This window comes from Vidua macroura, chromosome 1 (genome assembly GCF_024509145.1).
Source record: "Vidua macroura isolate BioBank_ID:100142 chromosome 1, ASM2450914v1, whole genome shotgun sequence".
Taxonomy (NCBI): domain Eukaryota; kingdom Metazoa; phylum Chordata; class Aves; order Passeriformes; family Viduidae; genus Vidua; species Vidua macroura.
In genome coordinates, this window is record NC_071571.1 from 17854683 (window position 1) to 17879043 (window position 24361).

Below are 24361 nucleotides of genomic sequence, written 5' to 3' on the forward strand. Positions count from 1 at the left end.
TAAGTTAAAGAAATGCAATGTTATTTCTGAACCTGTAATTACTGTCACAAACATATTTTGACCTGTGACAATGAACTGTTTGTGCATATGTATGTCTGTGTGTGTGTGTGCATTACTTAAATGTTTTGTTTTCAAAAGGTTGGATGCCACAACATTAAAGAGTACCCCCAAGCAGCAAGCTGGTACTTTGACTAAACTGCTCACATCATTATTCTGATCTCTTCAGAACATGGAAAATCATCTAGCTTACTTTATTCATCTGCAACAACTTATTTTGCATTTTTGCAAGCTTTCTGACAGAATGGACTTGTTTATCTGTTTATAGCATGCTGAAAACAATCTTTGTCGGGGCTCAGGTATGTTACTATGATACATAGTATGTATAGGCATGTAAACCACCTATTTATTTGAGGTTGTGTTTAGGCATATATCTACCCTGTAGGTCCTGATCAACCCTGCAGAGTTTGTATTTATCTTCTCAAAGAGAAAGATACACTTTCAAAATAAAAGGAAGACCAGTGGTTTGATTTTTTTTTTTTTTTTACTTGGAAATATTATCCCTTTGAGAACTTGATGAACCCCACAATTTTTGGTTTATGAAAAGGAGAAAAAAAAAAAAAGAAGAACCTTCCAATGAAATCAGACTACCATATGCAGTTTTGGTTTTCAGGTTGAAGACCAACACCTTTTATGGTTCTAGGAAAACTCAGAGGCTGTGAACAAGATCAGATGTAGACATGGAGCATTCCATAGCTCGATAATTTAAAATCAAAGGAGCCCCTCACAATCCAATTAGGGCAGCAGGAAGAGAAGTTGATACATGATGAATATACATGAACACAAAAGCTGGCATACATCAGCCAACTCTGAGACTAATATTCAAGTTATTCAAATAAGTTCTTCAGGAAAGAATCTCAGGGACCAGGATACAGCCTTTGTTACTGACACTTCTGACATTAATTTCTAGCATAATATGGTCAGAAAAAGAAAATACCAGCAATAGCAAGAAAGCAGAATATACAGCTGTGATGTGTTCTTTGAAGGTTTCCTTCATGGCAAAGCTGCACCCTTTTTTGTAATTGTCAGTACACTTAAACCCACATGTCTGTGGTTTTTTGCATTTACATGCTCCACCAGGAAAAAGTGACACTTGCAGCAGAACATCTTCCACTTTGAGACAAAGTACAGGAAAGATTCAGGAGAATTATTAGGCTGTGGACAACCTGACTTGCATCCTGCTTGGAACCACATAGTCTATTCTACAGAGGCTGGCCTAGACACAAAGTCACCCAGACTTCAGTACTAGGGAGAGATGGAGTGAAAAGCCCAAGCACAAAAGACATGAATCCTAAAAATAGTAGAAGAAGAGACATTGAAAGAAAGCCAAAAACTACGTTTCACCCGGAATTTCTCCAGTGCTGAGCACAGTCTGTGTGCAAATATAAATCATAAATGCACTAAACTGCTAACCACGTCTTTTTCCTTGAAATCCGTTTTTAGTTGAGCCAGCTGCAGGATGTTTTACCTTGAATGTATTGCTGGTTAAGCTTTTAATCTATTTCCATTTGATTCATTTCAGTTCTGGGCTTTCAGTGCTATTCAGCATCACTCACTGTATCATATTCCACTTCACTAACACAAGTTACATCATCCTTTTTACATCAAAAAAATAGTGATTCCTCCCCATTGCTATAACTTAATTTTAACTTCTATGACTGCAACAGTATTCAACAAAGTATTGCTGCTTCTCATAATTTGTCCTAAGAAAATGATCACTGACAAAATATAGAACAGAGAACTCAAGCAGGATAACTTTGGCCATTTATTGCTGCTACTAATTATCCTAACCTTCTTACCATAATTACTTATTGGCCTACTTACCCAGTTATCCTAACCCCGCAGCCCTGACTTCCGCTATCCTCAAATTCAGTGCTAGGAGAGCTTAAGTCTTTGTTACTGACACTAAATGCAAACTGAAAATGGAACACAGCAAGCAGTAGCTCAAAAAATACCATTCCTTCGACAGCCATTTTCTTAGTGGTAACCGTGACCACCGTGAACTTTCAATGGCACAAGAAAGGGAGAGTTTGTGGGAAGATTTTTGATAGACCAACTGTTACAGAGGGGAAAAAAGCTTGCAGACAGTCAACCCTTTCTTCAAACAGGGCAGTGACATTCAAAGCTAAATACAAGTTGAAGAAATCCCTGTGATTTTAGATTGGAGAAAAGGTAACTGGAGTCTCCAGGACAGTGCTAATGAGGCCAGAAGGTGAGATGTTTATCTCCTACAGGGAAACAGGAGCTCCAGGTCATTACTGCCTGTGGAACTTGATGGAAAGCCATTTTCTCTATTTACACTGACAGCTGCAGTTCTTCTGAAGGTTCAGCTTCATCTTTTTAACAGGTTTTTTTGCTCAGGACAGAGGGGTCCAAGAGGGCAGTAGCTGGTGGTAGGAAATGCTGGTAGCAGGCAGCCAGGAATTCCTGCCTGAGTGCAGGAGTGATTCTGCTTAATCTATGCAGTTTCCCTGAGGACTGTGGTGTGTGGAGTGAGATGCAAGACATGGAAGGGTGCCCTGCACAGCCAAAGGAAGCTGTAGATGCAAGGGAATTCCTGGGAGACTGTCCATTGCTTGGGACACCTTGCAAGAGAAAGAGTTACAAAACAGACCAACCCTATAGACAATCCCCTTAGCTGTGAGCAATCATGTGTTGTAGCAGTCAGAGGCCCTGCAAGGCCTCCATGGTGGTCACTAGCCTAAGATAAGAAATGCAGAGTCATGATGAGTGGACCAGAGCTGCCCCTCTTCCGCACTCAGACCCCTGTTATCTCTCTGTAAGGCTACAGGTCGTATTCTCCTCGACCCCAGCCATTGGACAATTTCCAATCTCCCAGTAGCCTACTTAAACCCTCACCTCTGCCCAGTTCAGCGGAAGAGCTGTCACTGGAACCCTTTGCAGAAGCTGCCAATAAAGACATCTCCGCAGAACTCCACACAGCCTTCACCTCTCTCCATCCCTGCATCTGCAGAGGCACTTTGCGAGCACAGAGCTGAAATCACTGAGAGCTGAAATCACTCCACAAGTGCTCGCTAAAGTTGCCTGTGGCTGGGAGCTAGCCGGGGGGCCCAGACAGGCTGTGCCTCATCTGCACAGCGCTACCCGGGACACCTACGGCGGCTGCTGCCCTGGGGGCCAGACGGACCCCTGGGACCCCAGGCCATCATAACGTGTGGGGAAAATTTCGGGGGAAATATCACATATGCTTGGCCTGTCCTTAGTGCTCCATCCAGGTGACTACTTACAATTACTACAGGAAAGAGAAGACCGGGTGCTGCTGACTGCTCTGAACCAATACAGCCACTCCTATGTTCCCCTGCAGAACGTGAGCACAGGATCCTCACTGGCACAGTTGTGTGCTATTCTCTTTGCTGCTGAGGCACAATTGGATTCCTTCCCTGCAGATATTTTTTTTTTTCCTAATGGTAAGCTAAGTGACACAGGGTTGTTTGAAGCTGAAAGAGCAGTTCTTGGAATAACTGGAAAAAATCCTGGAATGGATTTTTTTCTGATATAGTTTTATAGGTTATAAAACTTACATTACTTTCTCAACAGCTTCCAAGCTACGAAGGAGGTATAATTTTATGAATATAGCTTGGTATTGAATTCATAGCTCTGAAAAATACAATCATTTCAAAGGGGTGTTGTTACTGGGAAAATACTTTTTTACATTGTAGAACTGAATACTGAAAAAGTTAAGCTTGGATCCCATTCACTTGGTCAACTGTTTGCTGCAAATTTGTTAGGTTTCCTTGAAGTGACTGCTGTTGCAGTAACTATTTTGTAGGCACTGCCACATTGACTGCCATTATCCAAACACATATCCATCACAAGAGGAATGGAGTTGCTTGGTCTTAACTATATGGATAAGAAGTTTAAAAACATTAGAAGTTTTACATTACAATGACATTTTTACAACATGAACAATACAAGAAGCACACTTTCATATAGCTTTCAGCAAACCCATGGCCTTTAAGACCATACCATACATATGGTATTAAAAGCACACTGCTCAGTAAAAGTCTATTGACTTTTTTTATTCGTGTATAATTGAAAATAACTCCAAAAATATTTGCCGTGTAAATTGCAATTTTTGTTGAAATTAACACTGTACTTAAAAATAGCTCACCATATTAGTGGGCTTTTTTCAGTGTGCTGTAAATCTAAACCTTTATTCTCTCCCTCTCTAGCAGCAGCAGTAGGTGCTCCCAGGGTGTTTATAATACATGTCCTGGGTGTGTTTAGGAATTCTGGCACAAATAATGCTTTCCACATCAGTCAAACCACATCTACTCATAAGGTTGGAAAGTACAAACCCACATACCTGTATCTTTCCAAATCAAGCAATGTAACACCTTAGACTGCTTGTGCATTTAGTTGTTAAGAGAGGTTTCTAATCCTTTAATAATGTTCCTCTCAAACTACAATGTAATCTCTTAATCACTTTAAGGAGCTACTGAATTCCTCTGTCATAAGCATCTGTTTGTAGTCACATATGTAACAAATGAAGATGGTGTCTGTTTTCAAGATTGTGGAATTTTGTGGCATATTAACTGAAGGCCACGAAAAAGGAAGGTAACAAAGTTTAGCTAAAAGCACACTTAGCTCACGCTGGCTGTTAGGATTGAGCTGCAGTTCTGCTTGACTAAAAAACCTGTGAGGAGCTCCAAAGAGTAATGAAACACAAGACACATCACAAACAACATTAACTATTATTCTCGTTCCCATTATTTAGGTGTCTGATTCATTTATTTACAGGTTTAGCACGGTAAGGAACAGGAGTTCTGATCATTGGAGAAAAAAGCAGGAATTGTTATCACAATGATATGCAGCCCTATGCGTGACACATTTTTACAGGGGACCAATTTTTCCCCAGGGTTGAAATATCACAGCAGCACAGTATTTCAATATGTATCAGTACTGGTAGAACTAAAAGTCAAAGGTACACAGTACAACTCACTTTTTCCTTTCTATTTTTAAAGGTATTTGTGGTGAAGATTATGCACCTACTGCTCGAGAGAACAACATATCATGGTACTGCTGTTTTCCTGCAAAATTGTTTACCCAGTTACATGACATATAAAAGACTCAATCTCATCTGTCAGAGGAACCTAACATACTGAGGGGGTTTAATCTTGTGTTTTTCAGAGGCATTAAACGAGATGCTACAATAAACAACACATAAGTTTAGGGACAAAAAGGTTTGTGAACATGTTTCTATCTCTAATAGAACATCTTTGGGAGATAAAATATTTCATACATCAAAGTAAAACAAATTAGTGATATGAAATAACCTGGGAAGAGGGAACTTATTTTGCAAATTACTATTAATCAAAGAGCTGGCACATTTTTCTGCCTTCGCCAAAGTACAAACAGCATTACTGGCCCTTCCAGAAATGTATGGCAAGTCTCTGTCTCTTTGAAAGTTGAAAACTTCACTGAAACAAATGTGGATTTAATGATAATTATATGAATTCATTTTAATGTAAATTGAGTTAAAGACACAGTTCTGTTCAAATGCAAGACATTGTTATGGTATTATGTTCATTAAGGCATTTTTTTTGTTACAAATTTGAATATAATATACTTCTTTTGGCTTTTTTAAAGTGTTTCAGCATCCAGTTAGTAACTGGATCTATTCTGTATGTTTTGTCTTTAATCTGCAAAGATCCATGAGAAAATGCTGTATTTCTCTGTTACTAAATTGTTGAAAATGAATGCTGTATTTCAGTATATAAATAGACAAATGCATAAATATCTGCTCAAAAACAAATGCAAAGCAAGTTTGACAGAAAAGGGTTACAGCCTAAAGGAAAACAGCAAAAGGAACCTAACAGAACAAAAAACTAGAAATGCCAAATGTTTCATTTGCATCTATCATGAGTTAGCAATTTACAAGCACAGAAAAATAAGGGAAAATAAAGTGTATGTATTATATCTACCATGAGTCATAGCAACTCTATTGTACTTTCTGCTGTTTATAAAGCCTGTTAGTTATAACTCATAGAATCATAAAATCATAGACTCGTAAGATGATTTGGGTTCGAAGGAACTTTGAAGATCACCTAGTTCCAAGCCTCACATCCCCATCCCCAAGGGCTGGGACACCTTCCACTAGACCAGGCTTCTCAAAGACCCATGCAACCTAGCCTTTCAGGGATGGGGCATCCACAACTCTGTGCCAGTGTCTCACCACACTCATAAGAATTTATTTCTAATATTGCACCTAAACCTACTCTCTTTCACTTTCAAGCCATTGCCCCTTGCCCTGTCACTACATGCTCTTGTAAAAAGTTCCTCTTCATCTTTCTTGTGGGCCCTCTTTAGGTTCTGGGAGGCAGCTGTATAATCTCCCAGGAGCCTTCTCCAGGCTGAAGAGCCCCAGCTCTCTCAGCCTGCCCTCATATGGGAGCTATGCCAGCCCTCAATGACCTTTGTCACCCTTTTCCAGATGCATTCCAGTAGGCCCATGTCCTTCTTAAGCTGGGGACCCCAGAGCTGGAGGCAGAACCCAAGATGGGGTCTCATGAGAGCAGAATAGAGGGGCAGAATCACCTCCCTCTGCCTGCTTGCCACGGTCCTTTTGATGCAGCCCAGGACATGTTTGGCTTTCTGGGCTGGGAGTGCCCATGGCTGCCTCATGCCCAGCCTCACATCCACCAGCACCTCCAAGTCCTTCCCAGGGCTGCTTTGTCCAGCCTGTGTTTGTGCTTGGGATTGCTCCAGCCCAGGTGCAGGACCGTGCACGTGGCCTTGTTGCCCTTCATGAGGTTCTCACCTCATGTCAAGCTAGTTCTGTGAGAAAGTTGTTCCTGGCTTCTCTAATATGCATTATTGAGTAAGAGCAGTTGCCTGACTGTCACAGCTATGAGCCACTGATAAAGCTGTAGACAAAGCTGTGATACTGCAGGAATCATAAGTTACAGTTCCCAGTCAGGATGGAAACTTTATAGGGCGCCATGTAGACTACAAAAGGATTCAAATGAAGAAGAATTTTCAGTGTAACGCAGCTTTTCAAAACCATAAAATAATAAGCACCTCACAAAATGCCACATTTCCAAGGGGTGAAGAGGCATCATACATATCCTGTCAGACCCCATGTTTCCAGGGAGCAATAACTAAGACACAATAAGCTCACCAACTGCTCAGTTTACTCAGGTGTCTCACTCACCTCCCTTCAGATCAAGATGCAGGCTCTGCACCACCAGGATATCTGATGGGCTGATTTGTCAGCAGTGTCTACAGCTTTGATCTCTCTGGCAATTGCTAGCAAAGCAGAACATGATGCTAATATCACCTTTGTTACAGCTTTTGGCCATTACCAGTGACTATGCAATGAACTGAAGTAATTTACAACTGTAGAGCTTTAGAAAAAGCAGGATTTAAAATAATAAAAAAGTCATCAGACCTTTCTGCTGCTGCCTAAGCCTCCTTGGCCCTGAATCAGAAGAGAGCTGAGCTTTGCCAGGCCTGTGCAGAACCAGCCCTGCCACAGCAGCTCCTTTGCTCTGCCTACTCCCTGCCTTCCACTACAGCCTTTCTGCCAACAGCACTGAGATTTGCAGTGCTATGAAGGTTTGTGGTTGTATTCAAACTTGTAATTTGTTTAACCTGCTCATGAAAACAAAAGAAAGACATCTTTGTTCCAAAAGACTGCTAGATCCCATCATTAATAAGGAACGTAGCTCCTACTAGGATATCACCAATAAAAACAAGGCTTGCTGCTAATAAGAAGTGTTGCTATGTCCTCTTGAAAAACAGCTGTCACTCTGTGACTCAGGGGCTTTAGATCCAACATTACCAGGACACATGCTGTGAGAAGCAGTAATCGCCACTGGGAGTGATGGATGCTGCAAAGGAGAGGGAAGAGGCACTGGGATCAGACGACAAGGATAGGTTAGCAGAAGGACTGGGAGAAGGGGCTGAGAGGGTGTTGTGGTTTAACACCAGCCAGCAGCTGAGCACCACACAGCCATTCGCTCACTCCCCCACCAGCAGGATGTGGGAGAGAATCGGAAGAGTAAAAGTGAGAAAACTCGTGGGTTGATATAAAGACAGTTTTATAGGAAAAGCAGAAGCCCTACATGCAAGCAAAGCAAAACAGGGAATTTATTCACTGCTTCCCATGGGCAGGCAGGAGCTCAGCCATCTCCAGGAGAGCAGGGCCCTGCCACATGTAATGATGACCTTGGAAAGCAAACACCATCACTCCAAACGTCCACCCCTTTGCCCTTATTCCCCTCACTTTATATACTGAGCATGATGTTCTGTAGCATGGGATATCCCTTTGGCCAGTTGGGGTCACCTGTCCCAGCTGGATCTCCTCCCAGCTTCCCAAGCACCCCCAGCCTCCTCCCTAGCGTGGCAGTACAAGAAGTACAAAAGGCCTTGATGCTGTGTGAGCACTGCTCTCCAATAACAAATATCTCTATATTATCAACATTGTTTTCAGTACAAACCTAAAACACAGCCCCATATGAGTCACTCTGGAGAAAATTAACTCTATCCCAGCCAAATGCAGCACAGGCAGAAAGAGCAAAATTAGAGGTAATGCAGCAGAGGGAGGTGGGAATACAAACTGGTGGTACAGTGACAGCCCTGCCTGGGACGATGGGGAGCAAAAGACATATTTTTTAATTAGCCACAGCAAAAGAACAATTTTTGCATGTGCATTGGGGCTGCATTTTGACCTTTTGAGTTTACATATGATTTTGAGAACAGTCAAATTCCTCCTAAACCTTTGGGGGAGTGGGGGGGAACACCCAAAAAAACCCTAACACCTTAACAGGACCGAATTTGCATGTCTCACAGAAATATGACTGTGGAACATCCATTATTTTAAACCACCCTTCTGCACTCTGCAGTTGTAGTAAAGGTGGGAGGTGACGATTCAGATTTTTGAGTCCCAAGAACTGGCAAAGCAGGCAAGACATACTAGCTTGGGGCTGGAAAGCAGCTGTTATGTAATTCCCTCTCATCTCCACCAGAACTGCTGAGAAGTGATTTATGTTATTTACAACTGCTATAACATTTTCCTGCTTGTAGTCACCATGGATTCCTATTAAAAAGAAATTTGGTTATATATGGAAGTTTTATATGTAATATAGTATTTTTAGCTCTCTCCCAGGGCTACATATTCGTCATACAATTATTGCAGCTTGATATTGCAAGATTGTTGCATGGCAGCTATGCACCAAGTATACCTTCAAACCAAGTCTGTAGAGTTAAATCCTTAAAAACTGACCTATGCTCCCAAGTGTTGACAATGAACCTTGTCAGAGTGCCCAGGACCCTGTGCATGCACTGGGGGAGAGAGCAAAACAATCCTAGGACTCGGGATCCTACTCACCTCCTTCAGAGACCTGCTTTTTCCTTCTACCTAACAAGCACCATTCTGTGATGCTGCTGCCCCTGCTGAGCTCGATAGCATCTCTGCACAGCACTGTGTTCTGCAGAGCAGGCATTCCCCAAAGGACTAGCACAGTAATTCTCTTTCTTCATCTCACTGGGCAGCATAGAAGGAATACAAGTCAAAAATGACATTTCAAACATGGCACAGATGATGATTGGCCTTCCATACAGCTCTAGCTTTTCCATTCTCCCTTTCAAAGATTTTCGTTCAAGAATCTGAGTAAATAGACTCTGCATTTAATTCCTCATCTGCAATAACTAGAGGCAAGGGCTGATCTTTCAGGAAGGTGACAAAGTTCAGGGGTTTGCTGAGATGAACTTGCCCAGCAGCACAACAGCAAATAGCTAAAATAGCTCTATACTCAATTATTTTTTCCCTGAAGAAATTAAATCTGGAAATTTACAATAAAGTGCATAAGAACATGGAATGTCATATTTTTATAACATCCTATTCACATATTTCCCATTCAGAATTCCCTTACTATTTATCAAAGTGAACCCAGCTATAAACATTTACTTTAAAAGCCAATAAAGGTGAAATTAATGCTCCTTTACAAACATACTTTTCACAGCTCTGTGCTTGAATTACACCACAAAGGTTGTGAAACTGAAAACAATACATAAATCATGTTTCATCAAATGAAAATTTCTACAATACATTTTGGACTTGACATCCAAGAAACAAGATCTCTGTTCATATTTAATCTCAAGGTAGGAAAAGGAAAGATAAAAAAGTAAATAAATGTTAAAAGTATAACTGACTTGGTACAGATTTGTAATTTTTCAGTGAGAACTTCTGAGTGAATAGAGATAGAACTGTTTCCACGTTCCAGTGGTGTACAATTTCTTTTTCCTCACACTTCATACTAGACAGGAGTGATATAAGACACCAATGGGATATGATGGAGCACAGAAAAATAAGGACAGAGACAGTACCTGCCTCTTGTCTGCTTCCTCTATCAATATCAAGCAACCCAAAGCGAAATGATACAGCTGCTGACTGGCAAGAGCTTAATCCACAGAGCACTGAGCTAAAGCTCAAAGGCTTGAGGGAGCACCAAAAGTCTTAGCAGAGATTAACTCAATCCCTTGACTGAAGTAGAGCATCAGCTATTACCTACTTGGTCTCTCAGGGTAGAAGCCCAGTTGGCAGAACGATTTCCTGTAGATGTTGGACTGAGGCCACTGCCAAGGTTCATGTTATATAACCTGTTTCTGTGACAATGGTTCCTCACAAACACAGCCTACCCAGAGCAGCTTCCCTTGGGTTTTTGGTTGTAAAAGTTTACATTTTTTGGGATTTTGTTTGCCATTTTTGTTTGGGGATTTTTTTAGGTTTTGTTTGTTTGAAATTGTCACAAATCTCAGTGTGACAATAAGGAGTTTTGAAGAGCATATCTACTACTGTGTCCCAACAACCCCCTTTGCAATAACATATTTGGTGAATATGTTAGTGCAAACAGTTATTATTTCTCTGCAAATGCTTCTTTAATTTACCTAACAGATCCCAGTGTTGTCTTATTTATCCATTTTGGAACATTTGTCTCTGTACAGAGCTAGAGAAGGAGAAGAATCTGATTACATAAATGCTATCAAATAACTGAATTTTTTATTGTTTGGTATAATTTCTAGCAATTTCAGGTGTTGCATAGCCTCTTCAGGGCCACTGCTGTAGAATATTAACTGAAAATGGAAATCTACCAGGAATCACATTCATGTGAATGGTTCACATGAATTATCATGAGTATATCCAAAAGGACAGCTACCTAATTGACAAAACATCCATAAATATTTACTTCCTGATAAGTAAGATAACATGCATGCAAAAAAATCTAAAAACTAAGAGCAAAATAACTAAATGGAGATTAAGTTTTCAGATAAGTGTAAAGTTTGTGCTGTTATAATGCTGCTTCCCATCCAAGTCCCAGTGGGACTGCAGCTTTGCTGAGCCAAATACCGTATATAACAGGCAGTTTTTTAGCCAACTGTTTATTCACCACTTTTATGGGTATTAATCTGAAGTAAAAAAAACTTATTCTACATGGATTCAACTTACTACTTTAGGGAGAACACAGGCCACATGCACAAACATTCCTTACCTAAAGTCAAAGCTCTCTTTCACTGGCTATTAGAATGGTGGGAGATAAATGGAAAAAAAAGCAATTACTTCTAAAAGTAAAACATTCTTTTCTTTCTAACCTAGCAGTATTAGTCTCTTGTGTAGCAAAGAGATCCTGAGTGTAGCAAAAATGCAACTTGTTGTGAGATAACATCATTACTTAATTAAGAAATAATAAATTCAGGTGCATTAAAGCTTTTACATCAGCAGTAACAATGCTGATCTATAAGCTGACATAACCATCTTTCAGAGCAAAACAAGTCCTTTCACAACCACTTCATTTTGGGCACCACATTTCCCTTGATTATACATAAACAGAAAAACAGCTGACAACTCCTAAACTCACTCAAATGTCCTATTTAATTAGGTTTTGGTTTACAGAGTAACTACTTTCTATGGTTAATCCTGAATAGGCATTATGATTGATAATCAACAAAAATATAATAAATTTTAAAGTTTCAGATAGAGTTTGCAGAAGTAATAGGAATTGTGTTAGTAATTACTGAGACAATAAATTTATCATTGCTCCTACCTTAAACCACAAAAGGCAAGATCAGTCCCTGTGAGTAACCTATTCCAGTGGAGCTGAAGTTTATCAGGAAAGCAAATAAATCATATAAACACATTAGTTAAGTGCTTTATTGTTTGGTTATGTCTCAATCTTTAAGTCATATGGAAGACAGGCAATTTAGATATAAAACATACTAGTTTTGTTTATTTACAAAGGGAGTGCATTTTGACCATGGGCTCTCCCTAAAAAATATCAAAAGAAGCTCAGTTGGAGTTCCAACGATCATGTTATTTCTAAAAGCAGACATCTAAACTTGACTACAGCATCAGCAATGGGAAGAAATATTGCATTTAGTGATATTGGGTTAAATTGATAGACTTTACCAAATTCCAAATCACACCCAGAGATCTGAAATCATTATTTTCTTGCCCAGATATGTTGGTTAGTTAAACAGGTGGAATATGAAATTTTACAGTCAGCAAAAATAGAAGTTTTGTGCAGGAAAAATGCTGGATCCTTGTACCTGTGAAAATAATATGGTTTTGCTAATGTAATTATGGATTATTTTTTTAAAAAATAGGTATTTCAGCATACTTCAGCATTTGACTCTCAAAAATCTGTCAACATGCTTTATGTGATTTTTAAAATCACATTGCCCTTTGCAAACCATTTTGATGTTCAACCGTGCTTTAAGTCTTTGAAATTCAGTAATAGAAGTTCACAGGCAAGGAAAGCATCAAAGTGTCCAAAGAAAAGCCTTTGCCCGTGAAATCCTTCCCATTTTTTAATCAGTGTTGCATCCCTCCCTTCATTTGCAGCCCCCAAAAGCTGGGCAGTACAGGAACTCCATAACTAGACCCCAAGGAGCAGCAGCAATGATCCTGAAGCTGCCACCACACCAACGGCACAGCGAGTCAGGATGTGCCTGCTGGGGATGTGGGTGAAGAAGGGAGACAAAAGGATAGAAGGTGACCTGGGCTCCTTCACAGCCAGATCCCAGCTCCAACTTTCCTCCTACAATTGCCATCTTCCTTGCAGATGCCACTCTGTACTCAGCTTAACTGTGCTGCAGTGCTGAAGGTTCAAACACTATTAACCAACCATGCCTTGTAAGAACTCATTTGTTTGTTTCCTACAACTTCCAGTAAAACTTCCATGAAATAAAATAAGGATTAAAAGCAAAATGGTTTAAAAATACACACTAAAAATGCAGCAAATGCCATTTTTTAAGATCATACAAGAAAGATGAGTTCATCCCCGTGTACGTGCATCATGCTATTACAATTGCACTCACCTTTTCTCCAGAAAAGCTTGATCTTACTCAGTAATTAGGACAAATTTATGAGAAGATGGGAGTAATAACCACTCATGCCACAGAAACTTGGAACGTGACAGTGGTTTATTTCCATTGATTTGCAGTCTGAATACCATGTATGGGTTTCCTTGTATAAACAGATTTTAAATACTAGCTCCAGAAAAAAAAAGGCTGAAGTACAATATATTGCATTGCTGTATCTTTTTATCCATTAATAGTATAAACTTGTTATAAAAAAGACAGATTTTAAATTAAAACTGAACAGGAAATTTCAAAGCCACTTTTCTTTTTCAACTGAAACACACATGTACATGTTACAAATCAGCCTGTATGTTAGTAAAAATTCAAAGTTTAATTTTTTTTGCTTCTTTAAAAAGTTTTGATGACTACAGAATTGCATTTGGCAGACCTGTTTTTTCAGTTACTCACTATCTCACTGGATGCTGCGTATTTTCACACAACCAAACAATTCTGAAATGGGACAATCTTTTTAACAATGAGGCTCAGGAATTTTTTTCATTTCACACCATTTTGCACCAACATCCTAGGAACACTTACCACTACATACCAATAAACTGTTGAATAAATATAAAAGATTATAAGCAAAAAACAGTTATTGCCAGGTACTTGTCTCTGTTGTGAGATAACTGTCATCATTTTCTGCTTGTATTCAGAAGCAATGCATGAGCACGCTGACAAATTACTAAAACAAAATTGAAATTTTATCCTCAAAAATCCTACCAAGTAATTCTGACATCATAAAAGCAAAAGCAGACAGTAGAAATATTTGTATTCAGGTGATTTTGTACATGTATAAGAAATACTGAAACACACCTTTATTTACAAGTGGAATTAATGTAAAATATTTATCTTACACACATGTAATGGATCAGCCAAATACAACAGGACAGATAAATTGCTGTAGCTGGCATTTGACAACTTCTGTGTGTCCTGAGAAAGTTACTAAGCACAAAGTGTCATCCACTTAACTTTCTGAAGAACAAGCCCTTGACTGAAATGGAAAACAGTGATACTTACATAAATCTTCCCTTTCCTACTTGCCCATCACCCATATTTTGGGATTCCTTGCTTCATGTAACCAAGTCTGTTCAACACACATGACAATTTTAACACATCCCTTGCACATTTAGTGACAGAATGTCATAGTCTTGGCAACCTAAGGAACTCCTGAAGTGCAGCATCCAACATGTCAACTAATTCACAACTGTGTTACAAAATAAAAGGAAAGATGTCATCACAAAGCTTATGCTTCCACTGACTAAGTTCACATTAGCTTGGTTTAGAATTAAAGCATTTTCTACCTGATTTATAGAACCATACAAGTGGCATATTGAAAATCAACCTCTTTTTCTGACTTACTGTCAATAATAAAAGGTCTGTTGACCAAAGTCCCCAGATAGGTCTAAGGATTAGTTGGGTTATGTAAGTAATTAGCCAAGGTTAAAATAATCGGGCACTGAAATTATGATCCAGGACAATATCTGTCCTTCCCTTGTTACTGGAATTGTTGAACACAGGACAGTAAAGGAAAACTTGCATCTACCTCTGCTTTTTCTGGGGTCAAGAATAGTGTTACAAGCAGTTTTGTAAAGCTCTGTCCACATTAGGATCACTGCTTCCATAAAATTTGTCCATGAAACTGCCTCTACTCCTGTTCAAACAATACACCACTAGCTTGCATCTGAACCTAGTGTCTTAGCTGAAGTTTAAAAACCACAGCTATTTAAAAAATAAAAACACTTTCCATGTGTCCAAAACACCTGCAATGCCATTTTTGTAATTTCCTTTTAGACACAGTACATAATGCAAGTTGCAAAAACAAGTGCCTTGTTACACGCTTCAGCAATACACCCTCCATGTGTTTGCAAACTAGTTCAACAAGTAACCTAGTTTTTTCAAATTCCTTAAAGTTATCTGCATGCCCCTGTGACTCACGCAGTAGATAAATTGCTGAGGAACTCTGTGGGAACCCATCCCAGAGTCCCACACGGTTGGTTTTTAACACTGCTTTATTTATTTGTGATATTTCAGTATCATTTTTATCACACTATGCTGTACCAATCCTTTTTGCTTAGGTTACTGAGCATTTATGTTTGTGTTGCAAAACACAAACAGAATTTGTGATCACAATTCACGATACAGCCATAAACAGTAATTTTAGAAGACTTAAAATAAATGCATTTGGGGTTTTTTAAAAGTTTGGGATAGTCACAACTTTGAATCAATTAATCACATCCAACCCAAAACCTAAGCAGCCTGGATAAAATGTTTTTAATTAGTCAACACATCATTGATATTTAGTGATGCTGTATTAATATCTTCATTTTTAGAGTCATGTGAGTAGCCATTTTCCCTATAAACTACCTTTGTTCCTTATGAACACATCCATGACTGCATCTTTACCATGCTCTCACCTTAAAACTCAGCTTTCCAAAGATTCATGAGTTAAGCAGCAGTGGACTAGAAAGACTGGGGGTTTTCCACCACTGTTACATATTTTATTAAATAAAAATATTATCTTTACCAATCCTTTGAAAATAACATAATATTTAAATCTACTCTTTGTACCACATAAACCAGTACTAAATACGTACATCAGTCCTGCAGATCTATCACATGTGCTCAACTAAGACTGATGCATTTCAGCTATTTAGTTTCTTTTCAATCATAACTTTAGTACCCTTCTGTTGTTTAAGGATGAAGCCTTTTACCATTTTGAGATCAGGGAGTGATTTGTAAACACATGTGCACATTTGTAAACACGTTTAAACAATGTGGAAGGCATTTCCATCTTGCGAGGGGAGTAGAAAGCTGTATCTCCCTATAGCATTACTATGTTTGAGTAACAAGAGGGTGCCAAGGTATCACTACTGACAGGACAAATTTCGAGCAAGTTTGGGGCTAACTGCAGAATGGAGGTTCCCAAAGACCAATGTCCAAGCCCATGTGTGCACAGTCCAGCAGAGAGCTGGCTCACCACCAACCCTGGCATCACTAGCTCATGAACTGTGCTTGAGAACTCCCTTTCTAAGGCATATTAATATAGAAAATGGTTTCTCACTGGCAAACAGATATACTAAGATCTCTTGCAGTAAGAAAATAATTACAGATATCCAATTGTCTTTAAATGCCAGCCTTTCTTTCTTTCACATATTGACAGACACCAGAATTATCAGTGGTTCACATCTGTAAAGTACCATGCCCCTTCTTCCCACCTCTTAATAGGGGAGACTAAGGCAGAGAAGCTATATAAAAGATCCTGTGAACCCACCCGCAATTCCCCACACCAGGAATGCATAGGGCAGAAAAGAAGAGCACAAGTAAAATTATATTCTTTATTCATTCCATTTTAGCTGTGAATATTCCTATTATACAAATACAGTATAAATTCCAAAATCACAATATATTACAAAATAAAAAAAGTACAAACTGCATTACTTAATAAATATATCTAACAAGTTCATCAGAAAGTAGAAGAGACAGAATCCAGATTGGAGACATTTAAATGTTTGACCCAGCAAACCATACAAACCTCAATTTAAGTTTTTTTTTTTTCCTTTTAAACCATAATGTAGAATACCATTCCTGATTTCTTGATTAGAAAATAAAGTCACGTGAATAAAATGTTGTGATCAGATAATGACTTGTTGGTGAAACACCAGTGCCAAAAAAGAAGCAGGGCTTATACGAAAGACACCATAACCCCAGAAACAAGAACACAAACACTGAGGTGCAGCCACGGCAATTACTGCCAAAGCAGGAGACTATTATCTAGTCACAACATTCTATTGCAAGTTAATGTTCTGTTATTATAGATAAATAATATAAGTGGAGCAGAGTGAGCCAACCAGGCAACAAGAAGCCAGTTTACTCAAAACAGTAATTAAAAACAGAAGAGTCAATTGCTCCCTGCACTGTTCACGTGTAGCTGCATTCCAACTGGCTCAAAGGACCTATTCTGTGCTCCAGGCAGAGAAAGAAACTGTTCCTAAAAGCAGTCTGTTCTCACTTTGCCGCACTTTTACAAAAGCCATTATTTTAATTTAGCAAGAAAATACCCACAATGTTTTCATCAACTAGGGGGGTCAGTTTGACATCAACTTCATTTGGTAAAAATATAAAGTTTATGGGTAAAAAACACAGCAAAAAATAGCTGTTACATCATAAGCCTTATTTACAAAAACTGTTTACAAACGTTTTTGGCTGTACAGCTGAAAGCCAGATACTAATGTAAGATGTAGAAGATGGAGGTAACAGTTTAAAAATAGTGTGCAAAAAATACATTCTTATAGAAAATAGACAGTGGGGAAGGGATACACAAACATACACAGAGAAATCTGCTTGCAAATAACCCGAGGCTAAGTTTTTACAACAGAATATTACAACTACGTCTGTATTTATCCCCCGCAACCGACAGTCTTTCTCCGTCTGGGGTGCTGCTGCTTCATTAAGGATTAAGGCATCACCATCACAGCGAGCACACCTCTCTGTCAGTCCCTGCAGCAAAGCTCCCGGCCCAGGCGGTCTCATGAGCAGGCATTCTGCTCAATGTACATCTTGGACAAGGACACTGCCATGGACTTGGCCAGCTCCTCGTCCCGCCTGCGCTGTACCTGAGTCTGTCTGCACCACGCCTCGTACTCTGGGTTGGGGCACACGCGGTCCAGCACAGCATCGTAGTGCCCATTGCTAAGCCAGCTCAGCCAGATACTGGGCCGTGTCGGGTCCTCGGGCCCCAGGTAGTGAACCATGGTGGAAACGGTGGGGCTCTCGGGCCGGCCGCCCGTGGTGAGGTGGATGTTCACGTTCAGCATCTGCCCCATGGCCAGCAGCTCCGGGTAGCCGGCCCAGGCCCCGTCCTGAGCGGCGCCGATGAGGAACTCTCCCACGTCGCCCTCGATGATGGGGTTGAAGTGGTCCAGGTGGTCGGCGATGTAGTGCACGGTCTGCTCGCGGAGCTCGCCGTGCAGCCGCTGGTCCCCGTACACCGCCTTGCAGACGGCGCGGTACAGGCAGTTCCCGTCGGGGATGATGTGGAAGCGGAACCGGCCCTTCTGTCGCAGGTACTTGTCCTGCTTCTCCACCTCGGCCAGGTACAGCGCCAGCTTCTCGCTGCGCTCCGCTCTGCCGCCGGGCCCCCGCCGCACGTCGGGCCCCGCCGCCTCCTCCTCCTCGCCGTGCGCGGAGCCGCCGGGCTGCGCGGGGGCCCCGCTCCGCTCTGCGGGGCCGCAGCCGGGGACCAGCCCGGACTGGGCACCGGCGGCCGCCGCTTGCAGCGCCTGGCAGTGCTCGCTGAGCCGCAGGCTGCGGTTGCTGGGCTCCTCGGCGGCGGCCTCGCCGTCGCCCCCGGCCTGCCGCACGCTCTCCAGGATGCCCTCCAGCCAGGCGCGGCTGCGCGGCGAGGCCGGCACCAGCTCTCCGGCGGCCTCGGCGCGCTGCACGATGCGGATGGGCACGATCCGCTCCAGCGGCCGCCGGCGGCTGACGGTGACCTGCGCGCAGGAGCTGAACTGCGGGCCGCCCGCCGGCCGCCCGGCCGGGCCCGCCGCGGGGCCGCTCGGCATCACCTCCAGGCAGGACGAGAAGGCGGGCATGGCGGCGGCGCTGCTGCCCCCCGCGGGAACGAAGCTCTCCTTGCCGGAGCTCTCAGCGGCCGCGTTCGGGCCCGCGGCGTCGGCGGCGCTCGGTGCCTCCGCAGCGGAGGGTCCCGGCGACAAGGAGACCTTGAAGACGGCGGCGGAGCTCGACGAGGCCGCGGCGGCTGCTGCGGTGGCGGCCGCCGGGTAGTGGGTGATCACGGAGCTGTAGAGCTGCATCCTCGGCTCCCCGCGGGCGGCGCTTTATAGGCGGCGCCGCCGTCGGAGCTGGGGCGGGGAGCGGCAGCGGGGGCCGCGCTGGGGCTGCCGAGGAGGATGAACCGCCCGAGTAAAAATAAACAAGGGCATCACCGCCCGCCCCGCCCCGGCCGGGCCCCGCGGCCGCAGCAATTCCGACTGCGCCACCGGGCCGGCCCCCCCGCGGGCTCCGGCCCTTCTGGAAGCTGCGGGAGCGCGGGAGGGAGGCGGGGCTGCCCGGGACGTCAGCGAGCGCCGCCCCTGCCCGGCCTACGTGTGCTCGGTGTCACGGCTCCTAATTTGCAGCTCGGTCAGGGTAACAGTGATTACACCCATTCGGTTGGGACAGTGCCAGGCGCAAGCTGCTGTTTGTCCACCTGCAGTCCCACGCTGGGAAATGCAGTGCATGCATACAAAGGTGTGTGATATAAACCGGCACGTATTAACAGGAGACACACGGTCTGAAATATGGGTCTCATCAAGATCATTGATAATTGGTTTATTAATGCCGGTAGCACTTTAAAATTAAGCCATGTCTTCTAGCCGTAGCTGCGGTATAAATAAGGTCATAAAGCCTTTGTCCAGGGACAATGATGACATCTGTACACTCTCCATTTTGATTGTGTTCTGACACAAGAAACACCAGTTTGCACTATGATCAAATGCTAATACAGACAGTCATTCCTAACAAAAGGGGAAAAAGGTATTGACATATGTAAGTTCAAAGTGATACTTAAAAACAGTTCTGGATTCCATCCCACAGCCTCACGTATCTTCAGGAAAGTTTTAGTAATCCAAGCAGATTGTAGAACTCTAAAAACAAACAAACAAAATCCTTTATTTGGATATTCTGAAAAGTTTCTTTTACTCATTCCATTTACATTAATTAAAAAGACAGAATAAGAGGAACAGTTGCAATATACTGCAATGTCCAAAATAATTTTCTTTGGAGCCTTGGTTGTATTTTGTATCAATATTTAGGGATATATTTCCTATCTTCAGTCTCCGCAGTTAATTCCAGGGCTACCAGTAACACAATATGGAATTTCATTCTCTTTAAATGGAAAACATATTATGACTTTCTCAGCTAAATTGCATATTGGAGAAAAAATGCTCAAATCCTTCATACAAAGTCATGTGGATATTTACGGGAAAAGTTTTCACATACATCTTTTTTATTATGGATAAGACACAGCAGTTTATTGCATTCAATATTGGGAACCTTTTAGTAAAATTTTACAGATTAAATATATATCCAAAATTTTTGCCTTCGAAGCTGAAATGTAAGAAGCATATCAGATAATGAATCAAAGTCCACATGTCCTCAGTTACCTGACAGAGCCAGCCAAAAAGTTGATATCTTTAGAACAAATGGTGATGGGCTTTATCCAGGAGCATTTCTGGCAGCCTGTTAGAGTGGGATAAGATATTACAACTGCTCTGAAATTACAGAGTGACTCTTGTATTTCAGAATGTTCAGAACTTTGTTTTAAATATAGTTTGTGAGCCCAGTCAGTGAGTCTTTATTTCTGGACTAATCATTACTTAAAGAGGAATATATATTGACCAAATAGCAGTAAATTGAAATCTTTCCTCCTTGAAATGGAGGCTTGGAGCAAAGGAAAGATTCTTGTCTAGTTTTATTTCTTAGTCAAAACTTGACAATGTCTATTTCCAAGTTCACATGTATATGTTTATATATATACTGATAGGAGATTTAATGTAAAACTACTGGAAATTGCCCCTTCCAAGTGGGTTTTAAATATGCCAGTTGCTCTTCATTGTGTGTTTGGTCATTTATAAAGATGCATAATGTAAATTAATGCTCGCCAGTTCTTTTGCTACATTTTTCTTTTTCCCAGAAAAGCTATCTGTAGTTTGGTTTAGTGAATGTTCTGTCTGCTAGTAAATGTCAGAGCTAAGTACAGGATGTTGGTTTAAAGTCTTCAATAGTCTGGTAACAGAGAGAGGGGAGGGAGAGGCAGCTCTTTCTCTTACAGAACAGTAAATGGATGCAGCAGAATAAGAGCACTTCTAGCAGGAGCAAGTGCTGCATTTTGAATGCTCAGTACTGCAAATTTCTTTCTTCTAGGATATTATAGAAACTCCTGCTAATGACTGTTCTGCCTCTCCAAAACCATAGGTTATTTGGAACAGTGGTACATTAGTGGATGGGCAGCTGTTTAATTCTGATTGTTGGTTACAATGAGGTACGACTTGAAGTTTGCAGTGCTTCGTTTGAGGAGAGAAATAGATTTTCTTATGCCCAAATTACCCTTGTACTAGTATTCTGATGCTCTAATGTAGCATATTCTGGATAAGAACACTTGTTTATCTGAATAGAAATCCAAGGAATATCCTGAAATACATGCTAAATATGCCAGCAGGCTTTTGTAATGGTAGCAGATAGATTGTTCTTTTTTTCACTTTTTTCTTATAAGCAGACATAATGTCTTTCCTAAATTTTCAGTTAAAATGCACATAATAAGCTTACTAATAACCTTAAAATACAATCAAGATGTGTTGCTAGGTAACTGAGAGACAAAACAAACATTGTAACCACTGTCTTGATGTTAATAGTGTACTACTTTTGATATCTTTATTATGTCCTGTGTGAAGTAAATGGAAAGAGAAGCTCACCTTGGTGTGTTTTACCTGTGTTGTTATTAAGTACTGACAATGTAATGCAACCAACATTTTTCATAACTGAGCAGCCAGAGTTAGTCACACATACTTGGCCTGAGGGGAATCCAGTCTCTCTGGATGACCAGTGACAAAAATCCCATTGAGCCTCTGCCACACAAGCATCTTATGGTTAGCTTTCAACTCTCATACTAGGAGTTACCAGGAATCAACACTTCCTAAAGGTAATTTTCTTAGATATCTGACAGGTTTTAACAATGACATCCTAAATCATGGTCTACACCAGGGAGCAATCATAGAATGGCCTGGATTGGAAGGAATCTTAAAGATCATCTAGCTCCTGGTCACATTCTGCTAGACCAGGTTGTTCAAAACTCCATCCAACCTGGCCTTGAACACTTACAAGGGCATGGAGGGACATCCACCACCACCAGGTGCAGGACCTGGAATAATCAAGTGCTATGAGTACAACTCTGGTGAAATATAAATTTCAAAAAAATATTTGAATGCCTTTAATGCAATAGTCTCTATAAAAGCCAGGGGCACATGGTTCTGCCTTTAGTGCCCTTTACAACCAGAATATTGGTCTTGAACATTTCGTTCAGCTGCATGTAGAACTGCTGTTAATTCCAAGGAAAAGCTAAATTTTGCTTTATTATGACCCAGCTAAAACACAACCTATGTATCGATTACTTCCAGAATACTCCTGTATTTCCAACTTCTGTCCATTTTTCCCTGCAGGTCATGGCCTCACAAGCACTAGAGGTGTTTGGAAAGTGAGGAGAACACACTATAGACATGCCCTTCACTGTTTTCCACAAAGTAATATTCCTGAGCTTCTGATTCATTCATTACAGGGTAATGTAAAGTCCTTTGCTCTTACAGAATAGATCTCAAAACAAGATCTGCAGTAATAAAGCATAAACATCTCCTGTGGTTAAAGTTTCTCTTGACATTACTGTTATCACTGGTTACCCTGCACATTCCAGGAATAGTTTAGATTGTTTAAAAGGCAAACCACAATCACAAAAACAGCTGTGGAACAACAGTGGTATTCACTGACGTAAAATGAAATGCATGAGAGTAGAACTAATTTTAACTTTAATGTGCAGTAGATACATGATTGACATAGAAGAAACAAATTAATTACATCACCAGGAACATTTGCTAGTGAAGAAAGAAGTTGGCTAAAATGATGTAGTGAATTACACTGAATAAGAATTTCCTTTTTTTTTTTTTTTGTTTTTGTTTGGGCTGACTTAACAGCCTTTCAGCTAAAGATATTTCTGACTGAAATATTTAATGAATTAATAACTTTTTGTACGTAACTGGAATATGAAATGTTGAATTTATACTAATAATCTGAAGTGGTATACCATGGGAAAAATTTGTAAATTATTAGAAAACAGAAAAATATATCAAGAATCTTCCAATACAGGGAAGAAATGCATATACACTTCAACTAGAAGGAACATACTGACAAAACATCTATTTCATCCTCTGTTGCAGATTATCATATCATCATACCATAGCATATCAATCATATCATATCATATCGTATCATATCGTATCGTATCATATCATCATATCATTTCTTTCATAAAATTACCAGTTACAGGCAACTTATTTGGGGCATGGTCAGTGAATCTATAAAGCTGTCACAAGGCAACAGAACTGCCAAAAGAACCAATGCTGCCCTTTCCTGTTCCCAGTCTCTTTTTTCTACTCCTGATGCCACCTGCTTTGTGATGGCCTAAGTGTTAGTATTTACTAAAGCACCTAGTGTATTTCACTCTAAATGTTAACATAAAAAGGAGGAAAACTGTATCCAAACTTACACTGAGGTGTGAAAATGTTGCATAAAACAAGGGCTATGTCTCAGAGAGCTTTGCCTCACAATTTGTTGTTCAGCTTCTGCATATATTAAATTTTATTCACTGTATGGGCGCACCAGGCATTAGAGATGCAACCAGTGCTATGACATCATGTGGCAAGAGTTTGTGGAAAAAGGGCTGTTGGTGATAAATATAGACATTTGCTCATGTCTCAAGGGCTCAGTTGGTATCCCACTTGATAAGTGAGTCTCTAAATGTGAGCGATGACGCAGATCAAGCCTCACATTTCTGCTCAGAAGTCTAGATGGCAGTTGCAGTGATCACTGTGCACAGGGCCTTAAGATGATACCAGGGAAAAAAAAGGGGGGGTTGGGAATCAAAAATGCTGTTTCCTCTGAAAAAAAAAAAATGTTAATAATGTGGTAATAATGTTACATAGACAAATTTTATAATGTGTATGATGTTTAGAAAGGTTATCTTCTCTATTTTTTATAAACCTTATGAGATAAAAAAGTGTTCACAATGTCTAATTTTTTGTCAACTTCTCAAGGAAATCAGTCAACTTCTCTCCCTTTCATGTTGGTTAATGGCAATTCAGGGTCGAGGAAAGTA

At 40.9% G+C, this 24361-nt stretch overlaps 1 protein-coding gene across 1 annotated transcript; it reads right to left on the minus strand.

Annotated features, from left to right (window-relative positions):
* Positions 1 to 16758: 16758 nt before the first annotated feature.
* Positions 16759 to 19558, minus strand: OTUD1 (OTU deubiquitinase 1). Its single transcript, XM_053989693.1, has one exon. It carries the CDS (start codon positions 19251 to 19253, stop codon positions 17964 to 17966), a length of 1290 nt encoding a protein of 429 aa, XP_053845668.1. The 5' UTR covers positions 19254 to 19558; the 3' UTR covers positions 16759 to 17963.
* Positions 19559 to 24361: the final 4803 nt, after the last annotated feature.